The 27,194-nt window shown below is 40.4% G+C and overlaps 1 protein-coding gene across 1 annotated transcript in view; it reads left to right on the top strand.

The window, feature by feature from the left end:
- The window catches only part of LOC124554805 (unconventional myosin-Va-like), a 50,099-nt gene that overhangs the window by 6,142 nt on the left and 16,763 nt on the right, over positions 1-27,194 (top strand). Inside the window, exon 3 of the mRNA XM_047128460.1 lies at positions 24,763-24,885. Coding sequence (XP_046984416.1) covers positions 24,763-24,885 — 123 coding nt within the window. The remainder of the gene's footprint in view (positions 1-24,762; positions 24,886-27,194) is intronic.

The following is a 27,194-nucleotide window of genomic DNA, read 5'->3' as shown; positions in this document are numbered from 1 at the left end:
AAAGCAGTGGAGAGAACTACTTTCCTAACCACTGTTGTGAGGAAACTTATGAAGCACCAAATAGAAAGGAGATGTCAAGCACCACATGTTCCTAAAGAGATCAGGAGACATGGAATTTCATTGCTTTGAATGAAAGAGACTGCAAACAGGTCACAAGAGGAAAGATAGGGAAAAGGAGTAAGATGTTATGAGTATGGTAGATCATGGGATAAATCAACCAGGAAGTGGTGTGTTAGGTGCTACAAGCGGACCTGCCTCGATAATTTGATGTAAGTTTGTGCCAGTTGTTTGGACAGTGCAGACTGAAGTAATACATGTGTCAGATGGCAATTTTGGAAATATTGGTTTAATTGTATTAGTGAGACTCATATACAGGTATACAGGTGTATAGTTCACAAACTACACTTTTTTCATTTTACTCCAGTATAAGTTCAATTTTGTTTGTTTTCATTAAAATAGGTAATGTGTGGATATTTTAATAAATACAGCACAATCATTATGCAAGTATTTTTCATATTTTGTTTCACTGTTGTTAAAATAACATTGTAAACAACCATCGGTGACAACTGTCACACACTCAACGAACTACATAACAAAAATTCACATGACTACTGCAGGGTTAAGGCCTCTTGACTAACATAAGTTGGGAGCAATCTGATCTTGTGTGCAGTCATAACAGGAGCCAATATTAAATAACAGGTGTCCGTAGTCTCTGGTTCACACAACACTATCCCTTCACTCATCAATTGATGGTATAGTTTCGTATAAACCAGAAATCTACAGACATTGGTTATTTAATATTGGCTCCCGTTATGACAGCACAGGAGATTGGATTCCTGCCAATTTTGTTGGTCAGGGGTCCTGAAGATGGTGTTGTGATGGAACATTGAAACTGGTTGTGTAAATAAGCTAAATGGGAAAGAGATGGCTGCAGGTGTTTTAATCATTTAATATCATCTTTGGCAGTAATTCCAAAACTTTCTGTATTTTAATAGGTGAAAAATAATTTCCATGGATTAAAACTTTCTGGTAAGTGGCTTTAAGGTTATCAGACAAAAAAAACAGTTATTACAATAATGGCATTTTTATGAAAGTATAAAATATGGAAATTATTTATATTGAACAGGAACTTACCTGAGGTGGCTTGAGACAGTTGTTGTGTAGACATAACCTCATTACTACTAAAGATCTGTCATTTGGGTGATGCAGCAAACACTACGCATCTATGTTAAAAGAGCTGGCACATGCTAATATGTGAATAGCAGCATAGAAAATTTGAACAAGTCCCTTGAAGATGTAAAAAAAAAATGCCATGTGAGCATTTGCAGGGCTGCTGAGAAATATTCCATACAGAAGTCTAAGCTTTCTTGTGCACTTAATGGATTCATATTATGAAAACTGATGGACAAACTTCATTGCCTTCAACAGAAGATACTTTTATGCAAAGAGAGACGACCTCACGAAATCAAAACAACACCCACTTGTAAATGAGAAGTAAGCATACGCAAAGTAAACGTGATGCCTGTAAGCAAAATGTCAACTGAATCAACGCGAGTACCAGACTGCCTCACTAAGTGAGATGCATGTGTCTAAATACACGACAGGATATGTTGCTATTGGCCACTGGGACCACGTGCACCACAGTGGCGCCCTCACATTAGATTCGGGGCATGGACCACATGCAGCCATGCCTTACGGTGTGACTGCTGCAGCGACCTCTAGTGGCCATAGAGTTCTGATCTGTCTGGTGCAGATTCGAAACCTGTGGTGCTAGATACCAGATTCCTCCCCCCCCCCCCCCCCCTCTGAAACTTGTGCGTAGGATTGAAAACACCCCAGACAGTGCCATGATGGCTGGCAGAAGGGAGAAGACCCAGGGTGATCAACTGCCAGTGTCGGGGAGGAAGAGACGTCCGAGGTGTCCATGATGGCTGACGCAGAGGCCAGGGCATTGAAGGGAGTGTCCGATCCACCTGGGGCCAGGGAGGACCGGTGGCAGACTCACAAGGATGCAGCAACCGGTGGCAGTGGCGGTGACTCAAGGACCACGTCTGTACCCAAAAAAGGTAGTATAGGAGGAGGTGGCGGTGGGAGACCGCAGGGGTACACGAGCAGAGCTGGTTATAATGGCAGCAATTGAATGTTTTTGATGTCTGCACTGATGTCACACGCTGCCCATGGGCTACGATGACAGTGGCGGGTGTCCAACCCACCTTTCTCCCGTACACGTGGGCCCACATGGCTGCGCCAGAGGCTTAATGCTGAGAGGGCCGGGAGTGGGGGTGGGAGAGTGACGGCAACAGAAAATGGAGCAGGGTCAGCAGCTGTCGCCCATGGAGGAGCTCCGCCGGACTATGTTCGTCAGTTGGCATGGTGCGATATGTGCTCAAGAACAGGGTGAGGGCCGACATGGTTGGAGATGTTTTGATCACCTTTGTCAACTATTGTTTAAATGTGTGGACAAGTCTCTCTGCTGCGCTGTTGGAGGAAGGGTGGAAGGGCGGGCTACAAATATGTTTGATACCGTTGGTCTGACAGAAGTCATGGAAGGAGATGCCGTGAATTTGGGGACATTATTGGAGACCATTGTGTGAGGCAGGCCCTCAATGGCGAGAACCTGGGCCAGGGCCATGAGTGTGGCCTCTATGGTGGTGGACGCCATGCAGATGATGTACGGGTATTTGGAGTGGGCATCAACGATAAGTAACCACATGGACCCCAAAAATGGGCCCACAAAATCGAGATCGATGCTATTCCAGGACCAGCGAGGCACAGGCCAGGGTGTGAATGACTGAGAGGGGAAGGGGTGGGGGGGGGGGGGGGCTTGCCTGGTGATGTGCATACACAGTGCACCCGTGGACCAGGTGTTCAATATCGCCATCGATGTCGGGCCAATACACACGCTGGCGAGCCAAAACTTTCATGCGGGACATACCCCAGTGCCCGTGGTGTAACAAACTGAGCACGTGGCGTCGAAAAGCTGGATGGGTGACTACCCGATGGGCATCCGATTCTGTGGCCAACAGAAGGACATCATCGATCATGGAGAGCCCGTGGGACAGGTGGCACCAGGGGCTGAAGTCGGTTCACATCCAATGAGTAATATAGGAGGGACAACTATGGACCATTAAGTGGAGAACCTGCCACAAGATAGGGTCTCGGTGTGTAGCCATGGCAATGTGAGCAGCCACAAGAGGCAGACCATCCAGTGCATCCTGGCAGGCAGAATCAATGTGAAAGCAGAGGAACTCCTGTTGGTCAAACGCAGGGTCGGGGCCTTCTGGGAGATGTGACAAAGTGTCTGCATTAACATGGTCGGCGGTGGGCTTATACTGGATGGTATAAGTGTAATTCCACAAAAATAATGCCCACCACTGCAGACGCTGAGCCGTCCACTCTGGAAGGTGAGAGTGGGGTCCAGAAAGCTTAACTAAGGGCTTACGGTCTATCAGGAGGGCGAACTTGGCCCCAAAGAGATAGATGTGAAATTTTTGGACGGCGAACACTATCGCCAGGGCTTCCTTTTCAATCTGGGAGTAGTTCTGTTGTGCTGGGGTTAACGTCTTAGATGCATAGGCGATGGGCTGTTCTGAGCCATCAGTATTCCGATGTGCGAGGACTGCCCCAATGCTGTATGCCGACACATTAGCTGCCACAACAAAGTGGTGGTCTGGAGAGAAAGGAGTAAGGTGAGTAGCGGACTTCAGCATCGTCTGTAAATAGAGTAAAGCTGGGTCACAGGCAGGAGTCAAGTCAAAATTCACCCCTTTGCGATGCAAGTGATTGAGGGGTTGAGCAATGGAGGCAACTTGGGGTAAGAACCTTAAGTAATAAGTAACCTTGCCCAAAAACACCTGGAGTTAAGATAAGTCCTTGGGATGAGGAAGGGCCTCAATGGCTGTGACATTGTGATCCGAAGGGTGAATGCCATCTTTGTTAAGCCAGTGGCCTAAGTATTCCACTTCTGGTTGAAAAAAACTTGTCCAGCCGACAGCGTAAATCTGCAGACTGCAGAGCATGAAATAAGGCGCTGAGGTTGTGCAAATGTTCCTGGCAGGAACGCCCGGTGACCAAAATGTCATCCAGATAATTGATGCAGGCTGCGATAGGCTGTGTAAGCTGCTCCAGGAATGGCTGGAAAATTGCTGGCATCAAAAAGACACTAAATGGAAGGTGCTTGTACTTTTATAAACTGAAAGGTGTGTTGATAACCATGATGTTCTGGGAATCAGCATCCAAGGGTAACTGGTGGTATGCCTCAGCCAGGTCAATCTTAGAAAAGTACCCACCACCCACAAGCTTGGTGAGAAGGTCTTCCTGTCTGTCAATGGGGTAAGTGTCTACTAAGGACTGAGCATTGACAATAGTGCCGAAGTCGCCACACAGTCGAAGAGACCCATTGGGTTTCGGTATGACCACCAATGGTGTCGCCCAAGCACTGTAATTGGTGGTATGCCTCAGCCTAGAGCCAATCAAGTTCCTGATTGACTGCTGGCCTGGAAAAAGTGAGGCTGCACGACCGGCCAAAGTGTGATGTGGGACTGAAAACATGAAGCACACCCAAGATCCGTTGCAAACAATGATCCAAGAGCTGAGCACAGATCTTCCAAGTCCTGAAAGGGAACAGCCATGGAAACAACCTTAATTTCATTGTAAATGGAAAAGCTAAACAGTGGAAACACATCCAGACCAAAAATATTTGATGCCGACAGATGGTCAACGACCAATAGGGTAAGGAGCCATGGAACATGTTTGTATGTCGCCTGGATGAAGTGCCCACGGAGGGGAATGGAACCATTGCCATAGGCGACCAAACACAGAGAGGAAGGTTACAACGCAGGGGAGCCCAGGCGGGTACATGTCGCAATATTAATCACGGAGATGGTGGCCCCAGTTTTTACCTGAAAACTGACATCCTCAGTAAAAAGGTGGAGCGTGAGGAATAGCTTCTGTGCTGGTGGGTCCTCCAGTGGGACAACCAAATGCAGAGCATGTACTGTAACCTGAGACCCAGCAGGGGCAGGACAGGAGGGAGTAGAGTGACTACAACAAACAGATCAGATGTGGCCCTCCTTCTCACACAGCGTGCACATTTTCCAACGGTGGGGGCAATCAGTGAAAGAGTGTGGGTAAATCACTGTGGGCAAGAAGGAAGCGAGCCGCATGACTGGCGATGAGGGGTGACTGGAGGCTCTGATGCCTTAGAGACATCAGACAAAGAGGAGACCCGATGGAGCTGGCCTCTGTTGGCCATGCCACATCTACGTTGTGTAGGCGGAACCCGCAGAGATGCATCTATCGCCGTCACTTGCGGCCGCGCCATGAGATGCTCGGTAGCCACCTGAGCAATTTCAAATGAGTGGGCAATGCAGAGAATCTCTTCCAATGAGGGATAATTGAGTTTCAACGCTGCAGTGGGGACCTCAGGATCGATAGCCAGCTGAACCACCACATCCCGGATCAGGGAGTCTGCATACGAAGCCTTACACTGCTGATTGGTGCATGTAAAATCACATTGACGGCTGAGACCCTGCAAGTCCGTGACCTAGGAACAATATGACTGACCAGGCTGTTAATGGCACTGGTGGAACTCCAGCCAAGAGGCGACCACATGGTAGCACTGTGAATAATAGTTTGTCAGCAAACGGCATATTTCCTGGAAAGAGAGAGAGCCACAGGATCGGACAAGGGTGCCAACTTTCGGAGAAGATAGAATGTGTCTGGGGAAGGCCAAGACAAAAACAACGACCACTGCAAGTGGTCACCCATGACTTGGAAAGCTGTGAAATGTTGTTTCAGTTGATGTAAGTATGTTTCCCATTCTTCTTTAGTGTCATTAAATGGTGGGAACGACGGTGGATGTGGGAAAGCACCAGTCACCCGAGGTCTCAGAAGCTGTTGGGTTATTACATCCCGGGCAACAACTTTGTCTGTAAGGAATTGCATTGACTGTTGTAAGATGTCTAACTGGAGCTGCTGCTGCTGCATGAGCTGCTGCTGTTGTCCCAGAAGACAGACCAACTTAGCCTCCATGCTAACAACTACTACCGATGGGAGCGGTCACTGAACCAACAAGACGGATGAATGGGAATGGAAGGAGAAGCACGATGACAGACAACCGAGCAAGGCACCAAGATCAACAACAGAGTATTAAGCGATTGGGTCACAAGAGACAACCACACGAGATCAAAACAATGCCCACTCGTAAATGGAAAGTAAGCACACGCAAAGTAAACACAATGTCTGTAAACGAGATGTCAACTGAATCAACGCGAGTACCAGACTGCCTCGCTGAGTGAGATGCAGCCACCTAAATACATGACAGGGTACATCACTATTGGCCGCCGTGACCATGCGCTCCACAGTGACGCCCTCACATTAGACTCGGGGCCAGGAGCGTGCGCAGCCACAGCTTATGGTGCGACTGCTGCAGCAAACTGTAGTGGTCATAGAGTTCCATGCTGTCTGGCACAGATTTGAAACCCACAGTGCTTGGTACCAGATTGACCTCTTCAGCTTTGGTACATTTGGTCATCAGGTGGCCCCAGAGAAGCAGGTTCTGTGAACACAAAATCTGGGTGGATAGAGCAGAAGATCTTTGAAGAATGGTTTTTGCCACCAGCTTACCTGTATTTTGAGAGTCAGGATTCACCACATTCACTCATAGGGGATAATATATTTCCTCACATGTCTCAGACTTAACAGCAAAATGCAGAGAGGAAAATATAAAATTTATTTGCCTGCCAAAGAATTCAACTCATCTTTCTCAGCCTGTTGATGTATCTTCCTTCATACCATTCAAACAACACTGGCATGAGGTTTTGATGCAATAGAAGATGAAATGAAATAGAGGAGCTGTGCCTAATTATAGGCTGCCAGCAATGTTAAAAAAGCTGTTTTCAAGAACTGAAGGATCAGGAGATAGCAGAAGATCAGGTTTCGAAAAATGTGGACTCATTCCTGCAAATTGCCAGAAGATACTGGCCCAAATTTGAACTATGGGTACAGGTAACAGTAGCACCAATGAAGACAGGAATTCAATTGAAGAAAAACTGAAGGAAAGTATGTTTGACCTTTTGAAGAAGTTGCATTCTGGGGGTAAAGAAAATGGTGCACTAAAAGAGAAGAATAGAAACTGAACTAAATAACAGTGTGTCAGATATTGAGCCTACTGAAGCCCATCAGGATTTCAGTAATGACACTGCTAAATGTGATGAACCTGAGGGTCCATCAGTGAAAGACATTAACAACAGTGACAATAACCTTTGGAACCCAGAATGTCAAGCTCCAGACCTTGTTAGACAGAATGATAATTTTTCCTGTGACAGTATAGCAAAAGGCAATTACCTCCTCATTGAAATGGGTGTGAATAGTGCCTCAAAAAAGTCAAATGACACTAAGAAATGTTTTGTGGGGAAAGTGGTCACAATTTCTAAAAATTACTGTAGGAAAGTCAAACAGAAATTTATGAGACAATATAAAAACAGTTTAGACTCTTTTGTATGGCTCCAAGTGGATGATCTGAGTTTTGTGAATCCTCATGAAATAAAAACCTGTCTATTTCAACTGCAAGAACTTAGATGTGGACGATGAAATATATATCTAATATTTGTTACAGGTAGCTGGACTATATGGGGGACAAGTGGAGAGATTGATTTAGTCTGGATTACATTTGGATTTTTTAAAACATTTACCAAAGAGCAAATCTGCATAAAACTGGTGATGACTGCACAAAAATGTCCCTTTTGATTGGTACACAGTTACTATAACAGTAATAGCATTGAAACAAGAATTACTTTTGGAAGCAAATATTTAAAAACAGTACTGAAACAAACTTGAAAAAGGAACCAGCAACCTCTCAATTAAATAAATAAACTTCACAGTTTAATAATGCAAACAAAACTATATCCTATGATAAATTTTGTTGAAGTGAAATGTTTGTATTACTCTCTCTGCTGTGTACTATCTGTGTCTATGCCTTTGGTTGGTGACATAAAATAAAATACATGTGTCTTGTTATAGCAACTACATCGTGTGTATGCTTTATGTTGTGCCCTTTAGTTCTTTCTTGAAGCTTCTGCAGTAGGTTATGGGCTCAGTACATGATTCAAGAAAGGAATTGGGAATTGCAATTTTACATTTCATGATGCCAGAAATGCATTAGCATTTGCTGTGTGCTATACAAGGTTCGTATTGTATATACATGAACAATTGCTGCATGTTTCTCTTGTGTAATTTTTGCGGTTGTAAATCTGAATTGTTTTATGGGACTGCAATGGATTTTCATGGCATAGAGAAGCTGTGTGGAGCTGAAAATTGGATTATTTGGAAGTTTGCAGTACAAAATTTATTACGTGCATCAGACGGCGCATACAAAGTGTGTATTGTTGATGTAGGAAAACCGGCAGCTTTGCCAGTGGATGCAACATTGGCACAAATAGATGTGTTTAACGCTACGCTAAAAACATGGGACAAAGCTGATCATGCAGTGAGTCAGATTATTGTTAGAACTGTAGAAGCAAAAGTCATGGCATTGTTGGTTGCATGTGAGAGTGCACGAGATATGTGGGACAAGCTACATCCCATGTTTGAACAGAAAACAGAGCAAGCTGCACATTCTGTTCAGGCAGAATTCTTCAATTTTTACATGAGTTCAGGTGATGACATGGTGACACATCTCGCTCGTTTTGAAAACTTGGTTCTTTGAATGCAGCAACTCAATATGAAACGTGATGAATCCTTGTTAATTGTGTGACTGCCTGACACACTACCTGACAGTTATAAAAGTCTACAACACTTGTAGTGGGCAAGATCTGAAGATCAGCAAACACTAAAACATTTAATGGACGTGTTAACTTCAGATGACAGTCATCATGCTTGTCGGAGGGAGAAAGAAGACGAGGTAGTTGCACTTTTTGCTACCAAAGCAAACATTAAAAATGCAGAGGGCACCACTATGAGGAATGTTACTTCATCAAACAAGTACAAAAAGCCTACAAATGAAAAGAAGCTCAAATATTTGGGTTGTGGTGGATTTGGCCATATTAAAAAAATATGTCCAAATGTAAAACACAAACAAAAATCTGTCCACAACCAAAATAAAAGTGATTTGTCTGACCAGGCTTTCATTGGTGAAGTAAAAAGTGCAGAATTGAACAAGGACTCGTGGATCGCTGATTGTGGAGTGACGAATCACATGGCTAAGAAAACTGAGTGGTATACATCATTTACTAAGTTTGCAACACCACTGCAGATATGCATGGACAATGATTTGACTATGAACGCACTAGGAAAATGGACTATTTATTTTGAAGCTTTTGTTGATGGAAAATGGAAGTTATGTCATATAGATAATGTTTTGTATACCCCAGAAAGGTGAAGAAATCTGTTTTCTGTATCATCTACTATAGACAAGGGATTAGACTTTTATTCATTGAAAGACAAGTGTGAGTTCCGAAACAATGGCATTCTAAAAGTGTGTAGCATATGTAGTGGCAACTTGTTGAAGATGTTGATTTGAGTGGCAAAACAAATTCAGCTTTGTGATCCTGAGGTAAATCTTGCACCAAAGGACTCTCTGCAAATTTAGAATGAACGCTTGGGTCATCAGAACAAACATAATGTCCAACAATTCTTGAAGCAGCATGGTGTTGAAGTTTTGTGATGCATGTGTTAAGGGGAAGCAGCATCGCAACAGTTTTCAGTTATGACAGCAGTGTGCCACACAACCTGGAGAAGTGATTCATCCTGATCTGTGTGGACCTATGGAGTGTAAATCGCTGGGAGGAGCAGAATATTTTCTTTGCTTCACTTGTGACTTTTCAAGATTGCACATGATGTATTTTCTCGAGCAGAAGTCTGAGCCTGCAGAGAAGATTGCAGAAATGGTGAGCATTGTGAAGAATTTTTGTGGTCAACTGTCAAAAACATTTCAGTGTGATGGTGGATGAGAATTTGATAATACTGAAGTTAAAAGATTTGATGAAATTAAATGGCATACAGCTCATCGTCACAAATCCTTATACTCCAGAACAGAATGGATGTGCTGAGTGCACCAACAGAACAGTTGTGGAACTAGCTTGAACCATGTTGCTAGCTCAGGGCCTGCCTAAGTTTTTGGGGCAGAAGCAGCAAACACAGCTGTTTATGTGTTAAACAGAACTGGTACAAGTTGTGTGGATGGCAAAACACCTTATGAGGTATTCACTGGAAAGATAATACAGCTAAATGAACTTCATATTTTTGGGGTGAAGTGTTTTGTTCATATTCCGAAGGAAATGTGAAAGAAACGGGATCCAAAACGAAAACCAGGAATCTTTGTTGGTTATTCTGATGGCATTGATGGCTTTTGAGTGTAAATTGAATCAGAAAAAATTGATTATTCAGAGTATCTACATCTACAGCTACATCTACATCCATACTCCACAAGCCACCTGACGGTGTGTGGTGGAGGGTACCTTGAGTACCTCTATCGGTTCTCCCTTCTATTCCAGTCTCGTATTGTTCGTGGAAAGAAAGATTGTCAGTATGCCTCTGTGTGGGCTCTAATCTCTCTGATTTTATCCTCATGGTCTCTTCATGAGATATACATAGGAGGGAGCAATATACTGCTTGACTCCTCGGTGAAGGTATGTTCTTGAAACTGCACCAAAAGCCCGAACCGAGCTATTGAGCATCTCTCCTGCAGAGTCTTCCACTGGAGTTTATCTATCATCTCTGTAACGCTTTTGCGATTACTAAATGATCCTGTAACGAAGCGCACTGCTCTCCGTTGGATCCTCTCTATTTCTTCTATCAACCCTATCTGGTACGGATCCCACACTGCTGAGCAGTATTCAATCAGTGGACAAACAAGCATACTGTAACCTACTTCCTTTGTTTTCGGATTGCATTTCCTTAGGATTCTTCCAATGAATCTCAGTCTGGCATCTGCTTTACCGATGATCAACTTTATATGATCATTCCATTTTAAATCACTCCTAATGCTTACTCCCAGATAATTTATGGAATTAACTGCTTCCAGTTGCTGACCTTCTATATTGTAGCTAAATGATAAGGGATCTTTCTTTCTATGTATTCGCAGCACATTACACTTGTCTACATTGAGATTCACGTGCCATTCCCTGCACCATGCGTCAATTTGCTGCAGATCCTCCTGCATTTCAGTACAATTTTCCATTGTTACAACCTCTCGATATACCACAGCATCATCTGCAAAAAGCCTCAGTGAACTTCCAATGTCATCCACAAGGTCATTTATGTATATTGTGAATAGCAATGGTCCTACGACACTCCCCTGTGGCACACCTGAAATCACTCTTACTTCGGAAGACTTCACTCCATTGAGAATGACATGCTGTGTTCTGTTATCTAGGAACTCTTCAATCCAATCACGCAATTGGTCTGATAGTCCATATGCTGTTACTTTGTTCATTAAACGACTGTGGTGAACTGTATCGAATGCCTTGTGGAAGTCAAGAAACACGGCATCTACCTGGGAACCCGTGTCTATGGCCCTCTGAGTCTCGTGGACGAATAGCACAAGCTGGGTTTCATACAATCATCTTTTTCGAAACCCATAGTGATTCCCACAGAGTAGATTTCTAGTCTCCAGAAAAGTCATTATACTCGAATATAATACATGTTCCAAAATTTTACAACTGATAGACGTTAGAGATATACGTCTATAGTTGTGCACGTCCCTTCTTGAAAACGGGGATGACCTGTGCCCTTTTCCAATCCTTTGGAATGCTATGCTCTTCTAGATACCTACGGTACACCACTGCAAGAAGGGGGGCAAGTTCCTTCGCGTACTCTGTGTAAAATCGAACTGGTATCCCATCAGGTCCATCGGCCTTTCCTCTTTTGAGCGATTTTAACTGTTTTTCTATCCCTCTGTCGTCTATCTCGATATCTACCATTTTGTCATCTGGATGTTGTTTTTGAACCTAAGAAATCTGGTAGGACAATGGTGTTACTCCCAAGTGAAATAGGCAATGAAGAACTGAAGAATCATGAAGATGCAAGTGTGTTTAAGGAACCTACAAAAGAAAGTTCTAGTGAAAGAGAATTGATAAATAGGCAACAACTGAAGAAACCGCCTGTGTGCAGTGTAGATGCTCTTTTGTATGCCACTCTTCAGCTAGAGCAAATGGCTTTCACCATCCACCTCTGGTGCTGTTCTCAAGGACGGGCTACCAACTACACAAACATGACCTACCTTTTCCTTGTCCAAACCTCTTAGAAGGGTTCATACTGGGGAAGAAATGGGCAATGCCTGTAGACAGTGGTATACTGTAATAACTCTAGATGCCAAGCCCAGGTGCTTGGCAAGGATATGGGAGTGGCAAGGACCCAGCATGTGATTTGCATGTGATGTGTATGCAGATTGATTATCTGACTTACCTGTGTGTTGGCAGACAGCTTCAAGATAATTCTGTTGCCACTGGCTGGACAGCTGCAACAGTCCAGTGGGCCCTGAGTTGTACTGTCTCAATGCCGACCTACAGCCACAGCCCATTTGCTGCCCATTCATTAGAGAAGCCCATCTGTGGGTGCCCAGCCCAAGATCCCAAGGCAGACTTCAAGGGGCCACACCATGCCCCACAGCTGTTGAAGCCAGTAGTCACTGAGGAGTCCTCGCTATTCACATGTGTCACTGCTGGCTTGTGTAGCACCACTCTGCAGTGCAAATAAGTACAAGAGAACATACAGATTAGTGAAAATAAAAGTGATGAAATTTGAAAATTTGTGGTAAGGTCTTATGGGACCAAACTTCTGAGATCATCGGTCCCTAAGCTTACACAGTACTTAATCTAACTTAAACTAACTTATGCTAAGGATGACACACACACACACACACCCATGCTTGAGGGAGGACTCAAAACTCTGATGGAGGGGGGGACTAAAAGTTATGAGGTAATTGTTGACAACATAGGGCATTGTATGAGGGTTGCCCATAAAGTAATATACCACATCTTTTTTTTCTTCAACAATTCTTTATTGAACATAATGAGAACTACACAGACAAAAGAATGGTGTTTTATCTACACACCCTATTTTTTCACATAATCTCCATGCTGTTCTATGGCCTTCCTCCAGGGCAAAACAGGGGCATGAATGCCCTGTCAGTGCCAATCCTTGTGCTGGTGGGGAAGCCAGTGCTTCACTGTGTGAACTTCCTTTACTGCTTGACAGATGCAGCACCAACTGCCAAGTCGTAATGCACCTGTCCTCGTGAATGACAACATCAGCTCATTGCAATGTGTCAGGTGTGATAGCCGTGGATGGTCTCCTCAACCACTGCAAATTGTGGAGCTCCGCCAAACCACTTTCTGATGACCTGCAGTTAATTTTATTTCTGTTCTCATGGGTAAACTGTGGGCATATTTTTCCAATATGTTTATGACATTGCTTGAATTTTTTCATGAGTAGATGACTTTCAGTTAAATGAGGCATGCCTGAAGTTATCAGGATAAATGCATGCCTATGTAGAATCTGTGGATACAATGAAAAGTGCAGAAAGGTTTGATGTTCTGGCAAGGGTGTTGCCATAGAGTTATTTAGAGAAGAGGTACATAAGATAGTACAACAAATTGTCTACAGAGGCAAGGGGAAGACCTTGAAATGTTCGTGAACAGTATCTGTACAATGTTGTTTTAAGAGAGGAAATGGAGGTGAGACCAATATATGTGATAATCAGAGGCATCAGTCGACAAATCAGAGGTGAGGTGGAATTGGCATTACTTTCAACCATGCATGAGGCAGTTTGGTTTGAGCTATTATGCAAGGAAGGCAGGCAATTTGTTTTGACCACATTATGCAGTAATGATCAGTGCCATATGTTTACATACGTGTTAAACTGTTAGAGGTGCAAGTGGCTGGGACATATGGGGTGATTGTAATTAAAGTTAAACTTTCAAAACACTGTAGAAATAACACCACTGGTCAGAATGACATCAAATTGCAACAGAATATTATCATAGAAGGGGGGAAATGTATGGCAGAAAAAAAATAGTGTGAAAATTGATCAATTGATGACACTGTATGTGTCAGAATGCATAAATGAAAACATCTGTCATGTGCACCACCCATTGGAATTTGGTATAAGCACACCAGGTACACAGCTTTTCCTCCTCTCACATCTGCAGTGTTTGCCATAACTGTCTCAATGCATGATTGCACTCTGCTTGTAAAGCTGTATCACAAGAATAAGGACTGTGTACATGTCACTCTGTAGAAGTTCTGGACACTGAAGGGTTCTAAGAAAGGCATTGGTCTGATGACTGCCATGGGTCTGGAGAAAATGATTCAGAAATTCAAAAAGACAGATTTTTTGGTGTGCCACCTGGTAAAGGGGGGAAACAAATTGATTCGATGTCAGTGAAAGCAGTGGCCACAGCAATGCAGGAGGTGATGAGTGGTGGTGTGCAAACGTGTAATGCACAGAGAATTGCCCAAACATTCGACATACCCATGAGCACAGTACATAAAAACCTACATAGCGTCCTTCTTTCCTATCCACTCAAAGTTACCCATGTGCAAGAGTTGCTTCATGTTGACCTGCCAGAAAGAGAGACCTTTGCTTTATAATTTCTTGCTCGCATGGAAGTGAACAATGATTGCCTGTGGACAGAAGAAGCCCACTTCCATCTGACAGGATATGTCAATACACAGAATTGTCAAATATGGGCAATGGAAAATCCATACGCAAATCAATCAGTACCACTTCATCCTGAAAAGGTCACTGTGTGGTGCAGGTTTACGGCATCATTTATCATAGGGCAATATTTTTTCGAAGAGACAGGTGCTTCCAGTCCTGTTGCCTGTACCATCACTGGTAAGTGATATGAGTGTCTTTTGCACAACCATGTCATTCCAGCTCTCCAACAGATTTGATGTGTGGATGGGATCATTTTTATGCAAGATGGCACACCACCTCATATTGCAAATCCAGTTCAGCAGCTGCTGAAGTGCCATTTTGGAAATGCTAGAATTATCATCTGCCATTTCCCTACAGCCTGGCTGTCCAAATCTCCGGATCTTCCTACAGGTGATCTTAATCTGTGTGGCTTCTGGCTGTGGGGCTATCTGAAAGATGTTGTGTTCAGTGATCCAATTGCAGACTTAGCTGCACTGAAGGCAGGCATTGTGCAATACATTTTGGAAATTAATAATCTGATTTGATTTTGATTGATACTTGTTATACAGTTTTTGGCCACAGGACAATTTAAAACTGATGTGATTGATGTTTTTTATGCAGTTTTTGTACTCAGTACAATTAAGAACCGATGTGATCAACACTTTTTATGCAGTTTTTGGCCTCAGGACAATTAAAAACCTATTTTTACCACCCCATGTGATATGACCTTGCCATGGTGCATGTGCTTAAGTAATTAACAGTATCAAAGCTGTACACCCATGCACACTGAGTAGTACAGTTCATTTAATGTCAAACGTGCACCTTAGGCATTGTTGTATGATTCATTTGTCATTTGCAGTTGGCCACTATTAAATTATGATGCTTACTGTGACATCTATTGCTACATTTTGTAACTATTTATTTTTCTTCTGTCATATGTTTCTCCCCCTTCTCCAATAATATTCTGTTGCAATTTGTCATCATTCTGACCAGTGGTGTTATTTCTACAGTGGTTTGAAAGTTTAACTTTAATTATAATCAACCTGTATATCTGACACATTTCATGCACCTTGGTGCATCCACTGTGGTGTCACCAGATGGCAGAGTGTTAACAGTAATTACGAATATTGTGATTCTCACAGCCTATGCGTTGGTTTCTATAATAAAGTTAAGGAATCAGCTTGTACACTAGACTGTACCACTGATCCATTCCATCACAATGTGTACACATAAATAAGTCAATGCAGTAATTTAAAGAAGCTTAAGGTAACAAAGTTTGTTTTATTAATTGTTTGTTACTTTTGCTATGTGCTTCATGTGATTTCTTATGACAGTTACTTATATAACATGAATTTACAACCATCTTCCATCTTCCCCATTAACCCTGAACACTAATGTTTCCTAACCCTTTATGAGAGCATGATGTCTGGTATGCATCTGCCCCCACTTATAACAGAGTGTCAATGCAACTGAAGTGCCACTCAGTGATGAGGTCAGTGACTGTTTTTGTTCAACTGTTGGCACTGCAATTTAAAAGGTTCCATCCATATTAAGTTAAATTATTTTAAGCTCCTTATTGCTGCAGTTTGGTTGCAACCTACTAGTTCCTTCATGCAATTATCTTGCGCAGAACTAACTTCTGAAGACATCATTGTGTAACAAAATCTGTATAAACATGGTTTCAAGAAAAGAATTTAAAAGAATTTATATTAAGCTTTGAGAAAAGAATTTTAGTAGCCACAAAACTTTAATATTTGTATCTCATATAATTTTTGTTTACAAATTTTGCTTACTAAAACATTTGATGACTATCTTTGGCATTAACATGAAGATTTATTAGTGGCAGCTGGGTGGTAGCATGCTTGCCTCCCATGCACTGGGCCTGGGATCGATTCCTGGCTGGGTTGGAGATTTTCTCCACTTGGGGACTGAGTGTTGTGTTGTCCTCATCATCCTTTCATCCTCATCACTGGCTGCAAGTCACCCAATGTGGCACCAATTGAAGTAGGACTTGCACTTGGCAGCTGAACCTGACTGGGACATCCCGGCCAACGATGCCATATGATCATTTCAGTTTTTTCATCAGTGGCAGTGAATATGAAGTGAAAAGTAAAAGTTGTATTGTTAATTCTCTGGTGATGAATTAAATAAAAACAAGTTAAACTGATAAATACTGCACTCTTTGAATGTGAATACAGTAGCTTTACCAATTTAAAAAATCAACACTTGTCACATGGGAATTAGGCAGGTCTCAATGATAAACAATACTTCATGCACTACAGATTTGGAAGCAGTGTCTGGTGGCTAATTTTGCTGTTGTGAGGGTTATGTACTAAGTACTTTATGCTTTTAGACTCACATTGCCAGTGTGAAAATCTCATTTGCTCAGTAATAAATATTTGGATGCTCCACAACATACTCTACAGGAAAGTTAACTAGGAGGGGAAGGGGGGGGGCAGAAGCATAAACCTTCAAAATTTCACATGCATTTAACTAGAACACAATGACAAAGATTATGAGTAGACCAACAATTCCAACACAAGAAGCCACAAACATGTAGATAAGTCAGACTTGAGCAACATAAGCTTGTGAGTCAGCATATTGGTACAATTGTATTTAACTTCAGGATAACCAGTCAAAGAGCTGCAGTTTGGCTTTCAGAAAGGGAGATTAATGGAAGATGCAGTCATATCGGTGGTTGAAAGTTATCACTCTACATCCTGTAAATATGTGATTCAAATCATGGAGGACACTCATTGTGCCTTTGATGACTTGTGGTGCCCCTAACTTGTACTTCATCTTCAAGTGTATGCTTGGAGACACTACATAATCAGCATAACAATAACTCAAAGATGTTTCACATGGCTCCTTTTTCAGGCCCATTTGCTGAGAGAAGAAAGAATGATTTTCCTGAATCCTTCTATTCTTTATCTAATCACAAACCATTTTCTGGCTTCCTAGGTCATTGTCAAGTGATAACTGAATTTCGCAACCTTAAATATAATGATGTGCCACTTACATCATTCACACATACATGCACTTACATTACACACATACAAGAGATACACAAAATGATATAGAGAGTTAACAAAAGCAAATATTACATTTTTTATCATATGCAAATTGTTACATCTGAAAAAAGTAATCTATGTAATTAAATGGTTAAAATGGTCACCTGGCCACCCCATCACCTTGTCAACCAGTCTCTCTTACTGGTTGTCTGTCTAATGACATCCACGGGCAACACAAAGTTTTTTTCTGTTTCAAATAGTTACTGACTGAATTCAAAAATTGTAGATGCTATCATAATATACTCACTAAGAGTATCAAATACTAACAAAGAGATAGAGGGGCTGGCCAGTACTTACCTCAGCTCAGTACAGCTGACAGATACACAAAACAACAGAAAATTTACGTATCCTAGCTTTTGGAACTTTGTTCCTTCGTCAGGGAGGAGTATCTTGTATTAAAAGTTTAACACAATGACATAAGTATTACAGTTGGAAACTATATACACTCCTGGAAATTGAAATAAGAACACCGTGAATTCATTGTCCCAGGAAGGGGAAACTTTATTGACACATTCCTGGGGTCAGATACATCACATGATCACACTGACAGAACCACAGGCACATAGACACAGGCAACAGAGCATGCACAATGTCGGCACTAGTACAGTGTATATCCACCTTTCGCAGCAATGCAGGCTGCTATTCTCCCATGGAGACGATTGTAGAGATGCTGGATGTAGTCCTGTGGAACGGCTTGCCATGCCATTTCCACCTGGCGCCTCAGTTAGACCAGCGTTCGTGCTGGACGTGCAGACCGCGTGAGACGACGCTTCATCCAGTCCCAAACATGCTCAATGGGGGACAGATCCGGAGATCTTGCTGGCCAGGGTAGTTGACTTACACCTTCTAGAGCACATTGGGTGGCACGGGATACATGCTGACGTGCATTGTCCTGTTGGAACAGCAAGTTCCCTTGCCGGTCTAGGAATGGTAGAACGATGGGTTCGATGACGGTTTGGATGTACCGTGCACTATTCAGTGTCCCCTCGACGATCACCAGTGGTGTACGGCCAGTGTAGGAGATCGCTCCCCACACCATGATGCCGGGTGTTGGCCCTGTGTGCCTCGGTCGTATGCAGTCCTGATTGTGGCGCTCACCTGCACGGCGCCAAACACGCATACGACCATCATTGGCACCAAGGCAGAAGCGACTCTCATCGCTGAAGACGACACGTCTCCATTCGTCCCTCCATTCACGCCTGTCGCGACACCACTGGAGGCGGGCTGCACGATGTTGGGGCGTGAGCGGAAGATGGCCTAACGGTGTGCGGGACCGTAGCCCAGCTTCATGGAGACGGTTGCAAATGGTCCTCGCCGATACCCCAGGAGCAACAGTGTCCCTAATTTGCTGGGAAGTGGCGGTGCGGTCCCCTACGGCACTGCGTAGGATCCTACGGTCTTGGCGTGCATCCGTGCGTCGCTGCGGTCCGGTCCCAGGTCGACGGGCACGTGCACCTTCCGCCGACCACTGGCGACAACATCGATGTACTGTGGAGACCTCACGCCCCACGTGTTGAGCAATTCGGCGGTACGTCCACCCAGCCTCCCGCATGCCCACTATACGCCCTCGCTCAAAGTCCGTCAACTGCACATACGGTTCACGTCCACGCTGTCGCGGCATGCTACCAGTGTTAAAGACTGCGATGGAGCTCTGTATGCCACGGCAAACTGGCTGGCACTGACGGCGGCGGTGCACAAATGCTGCGCAGCTAGCGCCATTCGACGGCCAACACCGCGGTTCCTGGTGTGTCCGCTGTGCCGTGCGTGTGATCATTGCTTGTACAGCCCTCTCGCAGTATCCGGAGCAAGTATGGTGGGTCTGACACACCGGTGTCAATGTGTTCTTTTTTCCATTTCCAGGAGTGTATATGTCTTGAGGCAGTGTAACTTATGGTGCACAAATTACCTAAATTATATTCATCCAGTATTCGAGAATAAGAGCAACTAGCAATGTCCAACAGACTTTATTTACACTTGAAACTTTTTTCTTGTTTGCAATCCCCACCCTCCAAACAATACACATACTAAATAGTCAAAGGAAAAGATGTTTATTGATTACTACATTTTTAATTGTTGTGTAGTAAAACTTCAGTGTCATGCAAAATGTTTCAATTTATTAATTTTATTTAGGCAGTCAGTGCTTCTTTCAATAAGACAGCTTGTTCAATTTGTTTATGAAAAAGTTCAAATTATGTAAGACTAAGAAAGGAAATCCATAGCTAGGCCATAAGTTGGTCCATAATAACTGTTATCAATTTGGAAATAATTCTATTCTACACATGTTTGAGTAGCAATGATTATATTGTGTAATACTATGTATTTAGCATAGATTTCTGCAATAGATTTTTTTAATGTCTTTACACTGATCAGTGGAAATATTTGTATTATGTCTAACAAAATTAGTTAAAACCAATATATATTCAGTTTTATTCACAAGAGTTATGAAAATCTTGTATGAAATGTAAGAATGAGTTTTATTTTCTTTTTTTATGTAACTTTGTTCTTCCCTAGTAAATATCAAGGTCTAGAGAAGTTGTACTGGAAGACATATGTCTGTTATGTAGATATGCCAAGAAATCAAGGAGCCATAGGATTCACAATTATATACATCTGGTTGTTGGTTTCTGAGACAAAATTTTTTATTTAATTGTCAAAAGCTGCATCTGGATTTTCATGCAATTGCTAAAATTCAGAAGGATTATGGAAGTGTTTGATTTGGTGGGTTTGTTAGCCATAACATTGTTCAACATCAGTTCTTTCTTAAACATGATGAATCCATTAATTTCACCACATTAGACACCATAAGTACCAGCAGCAACACTTTTCAAACCTTGAGCTAACAACAGACTTGTAGAAAAGTTTTCTTTTAACATGAGTTTAATGTCTACTCAGTGTTTACAGAAAAATGGGTACTTCTGCTTGGTCCATGCAAGATGGCAGCATCCACAGTCACATACCAGCAGTTTTCAATTCTCTTGTATGTAGACTCATATTTGTTCCATTATCCAAATATGCTTTTCAAACCAAATGCAGCTTATTAAATTCAGTAACTGCTATAGTTCTGACCTGACTGACAACATTATGCAAAAAGTGAAAATGCTTATAATTAAATCACTGTCGAACAGTGGCCACCAGGAACTAGTCAGTAGTTACAATAGCTAGAGCACTATCCCATACACTGACAAAATTTCCAATAGCCTTGCAAAAAAGTTGATCTCATAACCGCAGACCTGTTTTCTACAATAACAATGTAGCTAAATTATTATTTAATATTAAATATACTATGAAATCTTTAGCCCAGAGTGATTTCTACAAAATCACCTCCAAGTACAGTGGAAAAGTATAAGTTGGTCAGTCAAGCACATCTGTGGCAATTTGGCTGTTGAAACAAGAGAGAATGTGGAGACTAGCAAAGATTCGAACTTTGCAGAACAATTTTTAAGAGAAAACCATGCATATGGCATATAGTGTTGCTAGCAACAAGATAATACTACTAAAAATGGTTTAAATCAATAAACATATGTCACAGAATGCCAGCTTACTTGTAAATGAACAAACATAATTTCCTTTCCCACTTTTTTAAATTAAGGTTATTTTTTGCTTAATGTTACAACAGTGACCATATTCAGAAGGATGTAGGTTGCGGTAGTTACTGGGAGATGAAAAGGCTTGCACAGGATAGAGTAGCATGTAGAGCTGCATCAAACCAGTCTCAGGACTGAATACCACCACAACAACAACAACAACAACAATAGTGACACCCTTGGTCATCATTTTATCTGCAGTTCTGACAGTTAGTAACATAAGTTATAATGACCTAAGAAGCTAAAACCTGATGTGTGATCAAATAAATAATAATGCTTGAGAAAACATGAAAATAATATCAGAAAGCAATTAATTTCCTGAATGACTGCCACTGTCAGAGTATTCAGTTAAACTTACAAAATAGCTTCAATAAATTAGAATCATGCTGGAAATGTACTGTAAGTTTACAAATAAAGGGAGGTTCAACAGCAAATGTTAGACATTTGGCAGAATGAGTAGAATACTTTGACAACATATTAAAGAGCAACATATTGAAGAAAGATTGAAATGAAATTATTTTCAGTCAACCAGAGATATCATACATTTATTTATAGGGCATACCACATATCTTGTGACCCAGGAAAGGGTTAACGACACCATTGTATGACTGTGGATGTGAGAAGGTTGCTCCTTAACACATCACGTATATGCTGATTAACCAAAACATTATGACCCTACCTACCATGACATTAAATGATCTCTTGTGACATAGCAGGCATATGACATGGAAAGAAAGTACATAAGTGGAGCAGAGATGAATAGAAAATCATTATAGCACAGATACTGGTTGCAAATGGGGGAAATCTACTCACATAATAAACATTGAAACAGGACAGGATGTTATGGCCTGTGCCAGCCAATGAATATCTCAGAAACTGGGAAGCTGTTCAGCTGTTCGTGTGTACCTATGGAAAGCTGTGAATATCAATGGAAAGTGGTTGAAGGATGATAAAACCATGAGTATGCAACTATGTGCTGAAGCACACCATTCATGGCACCGTACATTGTTTGCTCTTTTCAAAGGATTGCTGGTATTTACTGGATGTTTTATGAATTTCACAATATATCTAATCTTCTTTGTTAAGTGTCATAGCAATGTGGTATTAGCAGTACCAGTGAATCATCATTTATTGAGTTCATTTACCAAAGACGTCTGAAAACAATGATTAGTTACATGCAGTTCCAATAGAAATACATAGCAAATATAATTATTAAAGCCCAGGATATTGAGAAAATACATCAACAATTAAAATCTATGTATGAATATCAGTATTATTTTGACACTATACTGATATTTATAATATATCGATATATCAGTGTCATCTGTAGCTATTCATTTCAGTGAGCACAAATGATTGTACTATGACCAACCTTACCAAAATACTCATATATGAACAGCATTTTCCCATCATTTATTAATTTCAGTGGTTTAATAGCACAATGACTTGGGCCAAAGTATTCATGCAAGGAATAGTAAGAATTCTGTAGGAGAAAAACCCTCATTTGTGGGAACACAATTGTTTATTTTATTTATTTACTTATTCAGCAACTGTAGATTTGTGTTGTTGATCCCCATAGACTTTTCTGAACAGTAGTCAAGCACATCCCTGTGACATAAAAACTGTTCATCTGTTTTTGTTCACTCAATCTTATAAAGGACTCATCATAAATTTTCTACTTTTTGCAACTTATTTCTTTTTGACTCTTACTTTATCACAAGTGTTCCATTCTTTTATGACTACCCTGATTACAGAATATTAAATTTAAAAAGGAAATGGGAATGTAAATAGCTATTTTTTAACAATTTTCCATAAACTGTTGTGTAAAATGGTACTTCAGGTGTTTCAGAAACCATATAGTGCCAACTGACACCAGAGTCATAAAAAATAATGAAATACATGAACACAACACAAGGAAAAATGCAAATCTGCATGTTTTACGTACAAACACTCAACTGTGTAAAAAGGGACCTTTCCACATGGGCCTCCAACTGTTCAACAATCTTCCCACTAGTGTTAAGTCTATCGAAGACAACATAAAATTTAGCAAAGGCGTGAAGTCATATTTGTTGTGTCGCTGTTTTTACTCTGTAAATGAGTACTTAGAACAGTAATCTTGCTATGTGTGTTAAATTGAAAACATTGAGCAATATAATACTATAGGCCTATGTTAATATATGTTAACAATGTTAACTGATATTTTCCAACATCTGCAACACACTGTGTACCATCAGATCATATGAAATAAATAAATAAATAAATAATGCTCTTCCTCCAGAGATTAAATGTGAAATAGCCAACAAATCTACATTTAAAGAGCTTCTGAGGCAATTTCTTTTAGCCATGTAATTTTACAGTTTGTAGGAGTTTATGTAACACAGTGAGAAACTTCCTTAAAAAGAAATAATATGTATTATCATATAAACTGAACATTAAGCTGTACATTCTCTTTTGGTGTTAACTGCTTATATTTAACTCTCTGGGTTATATGACATTTTCATATTTACTTTACTATGTTTTATACTTTGTAATCTGTAGGTGTAAGGTTTCTCATTTCATCATATTGTTTTATGGATCATTGTCATAATTATGTAACTTTTTAATCTTTACTTGTAAACATAGTGTATAAGTACTTGCCATTGACAGTGTAAAAATTGACACACACTACATACATGTGAAATTCTCAAAGTTGGATCCATAGTGTAGGAAATAAATAAATAAATACCACCAGAGATCTACTTAGTGTGACATAACTCAATTACAATATGAGTACCAACTTTCCATAAACTGTAAATTCCATAATTGTTGTGTAAACATCTATTCAATTCTGACATTCAGTATATATATATATATATATATATATATATATAACATTCCACGTAGGAAATATATATCTAAAAACAAAGATGATGTGACTTACCAAATGAAAGTGCTGGCAGGTCGACAGACACACAAACATACACACAAAATTCAAGCTTTCGCAACAAACTGTTGCCTCATCAGGAAAGAGGGAAGGAGAGGGAAAAGACGAAAGGATGTGGGTTTTAAGGGAGAGGGTAAGGAGTCATTCCAATCCCGGGAGCGGAAAGACTTACCTTAGGGGGAAAAAAGGACGGGTATACACTCGCACACACACACACACATATCCATCCACACATATACAGACACAAGCAGACATATTTAAAGACAAAGAGTAAGTCACATCATCTTTGTTTTTTTATATATATATATATATATATATATATATATATATATATATATATATATATATATATATCCTTAATTATTTTAAATAAGGTAAACTTCAGCATTCAAGAATGACACTTTGCTTTTGTTTTTATAGTAACTCAAGGCATACTGGAAATTAATTTGTATTTTTAATTTTACAAATATTTGGAAAAAAACACAGTTTCATATTTTTATTGTGATTTATATAGTAGTATGGTTAGTTTACTATTTGTTCCAGGATTCCATGAAGCCAGAAACCTTACAGCCCATAATTCAGGCATCCCACTTGCTAGACGCTCATAAGCTGGATGAGAATGTTCAGAATGTATGTGATATGTGCGATAAGCTTTCAGTGGTTCAGGTATGTATTCAAAAATTAATTGTATCACTGTTTTAAATTGGTTTCAGTTGTCATTGATTTATTAAATTCTGCATATTACTTCCAGATTTCCCATTATGATGTTTATTATTTAATTAATACTTTCATTCATGTTCGAAATTGGTTTAAATATGATATCGGTCAGAAAGGAACATATTTGTAGAGACCCATGAGCTACAGTTGTGTTTAAATTGAAGTAATTACTATTTTATACATCAGAGCATGGCATAATTCTCTGTAGATAGAACAGCATGTTTCAATTTGTGCACTCCTAATGATCTGTAGAGTGCTCCCTGCAATGTTGCCCTTAGTGAGGAATGAATTGAGCCTGCACTGCAGTGCCTCATAATCTAATGACTATAGGTGGTGCACATTACGCAATTCCAAATAGCATATATAGAATGTGATGATTTGTGTCAGACACAAAGAAAAGGAAAAATATAAAATTAATGACTCTATTAATAGTATTTAATATGTTTATTGGTTTCTGAAATTTTATGTTTTTTTCAGACCAAGAGTGGCAATATCAGGAATCAAAATGTTTGCAGTATTAATGTGGAGGAATCTCTTCATTGTAACCCCCTAAAGAAAACTCCTTTCTTTGCTTTTTATTCTTGTTATGGATTATATGTATATATCAGTATGTAGACCCAAGTACACACATTGTCATTGCAACAACATTGTGCAGACTGTGGAACTTTTTGCTGTAAAGAAAGATGTCACCATCGTGAAGTTAGTGTGCTGTAGTATCTTACTGTCAGCAAAGTTAAATTCTATGAATCTAGCATTCCTGAGTTGGCTAATGGTGACAAATCATAGAATGAAACTTGGAAAGGATTCCTTAATAATTTCACTTCCATTTCCAAAACACTGAACTTTTCGAGCCCTTTTTCAAAAGACATGATGGGCTCATTTATCATGGCTAGGTAACCACCAAAACTGGTACCTGTAGGTAATTTTAAAGATGTTAGATGGCCAGGAAATGTTAAATTTCTGTTCCTCAGTTGCATATCAAATGTAATTTTTCCATGAATGCTGAGACTTTGTTGTTCCTGTCAATTATTTAATGCTTCCTGCCCTGCAGTGAATTTTAAACTGTTCATACATGTTTTTATGTGTGCTAGGAATGTTAGCTCTGATATGTATTTTAAATCTTTCTGACATTACATTACTACTCCTTTCACTTCAACAAAAAGAGAAATTTCCTCACAAATGGCAAAGGAAGTATTTTTTCTTTTAAGCTGGACTGTTAGACCTTTGGGTGCTTCACTTTCTTTCTGCTTATAGTCCACTGCATGAAGGCATGTACAATAATTTTTATATGGTACTTATTAGCAGAGTTAAATACTTTGTGAAACACAAAATGCTGCAGGCTTGCACCCACATTAATTAATCAATTTGTGTTCACTTGTAATAGAGACATGGGACTTCCATGGCTAACCAAATCTGTTCTTCTCATTGTCAGAAGATGAAAATTTAGGCACTTGTAGGGTGATGAGCATCAGACTAGTATAAATTAATCTTGTAGTAACTCTTACTTCTTTAGCCAGATTCAGTGTCATGGTATTTGCAAACAGAATGTCTAATCAGCATGTTATCCCCTTAAACATCTCTCATCAATGAGTAGCAGCTATTATCATTGAATTAAGTTCTACTTGTATGTGCATTCATTTCTTACTTATGAAATTCTTCTGTGGAAAACAAATGCAGAAAATATGATTACAGTTTTCAAACTGCAGAAAAGAACTTTAAGAGAAACAACAAAAAATAGTAGTTGAGCTCATTTTAAAGATCTGTTCAAAAAACTGGGGATTTTAACTACAACATGTGAGTATATTTACCAATCAGTTGGGCACATCAAAGTAACATTGACAGTTACTGTACAGACAGCTCTGTCCATGACTGTGGAACAAGATCAAGACTAAACTTAAATTTACCAAGAAGGAATAAACATAAAACTCAAAACAGCATTTTGTACCAAGTATTAAAATTTCACTATGAATTGCCCAAGAAGATTAAAGACATTAGTAAAACAAAATTTGTTATATAGACAGTTAAAAAAGTACATGTTAAGCAATACATTGTGCACATGAAGGATTACTTACATAGCACATAGTAGAGCTATGATGAAAAATATAATGTGAGTCATCTTTACCAAATCAAATAATAAAACTGTAAAACTGCTGTCTCTATACATTCAAAACATATGCCAAAAACTGATTTCAGATTAGGGAGTGTGGCAGAAAACAATAAGAGTATTTTTAAAGGCTGTGTCTGTCTGTCTGTCTGTC

The sequence above is a fragment of the Schistocerca americana genome, chromosome X (genome assembly GCF_021461395.2).
Source record: "Schistocerca americana isolate TAMUIC-IGC-003095 chromosome X, iqSchAmer2.1, whole genome shotgun sequence".
Classification (NCBI taxonomy): Eukaryota; Metazoa; Arthropoda; class Insecta; order Orthoptera; family Acrididae; genus Schistocerca; species Schistocerca americana.
Note: the sequence above shows the minus strand (reverse complement) of the source record. Positions and strands in the feature narration are given on the sequence as shown.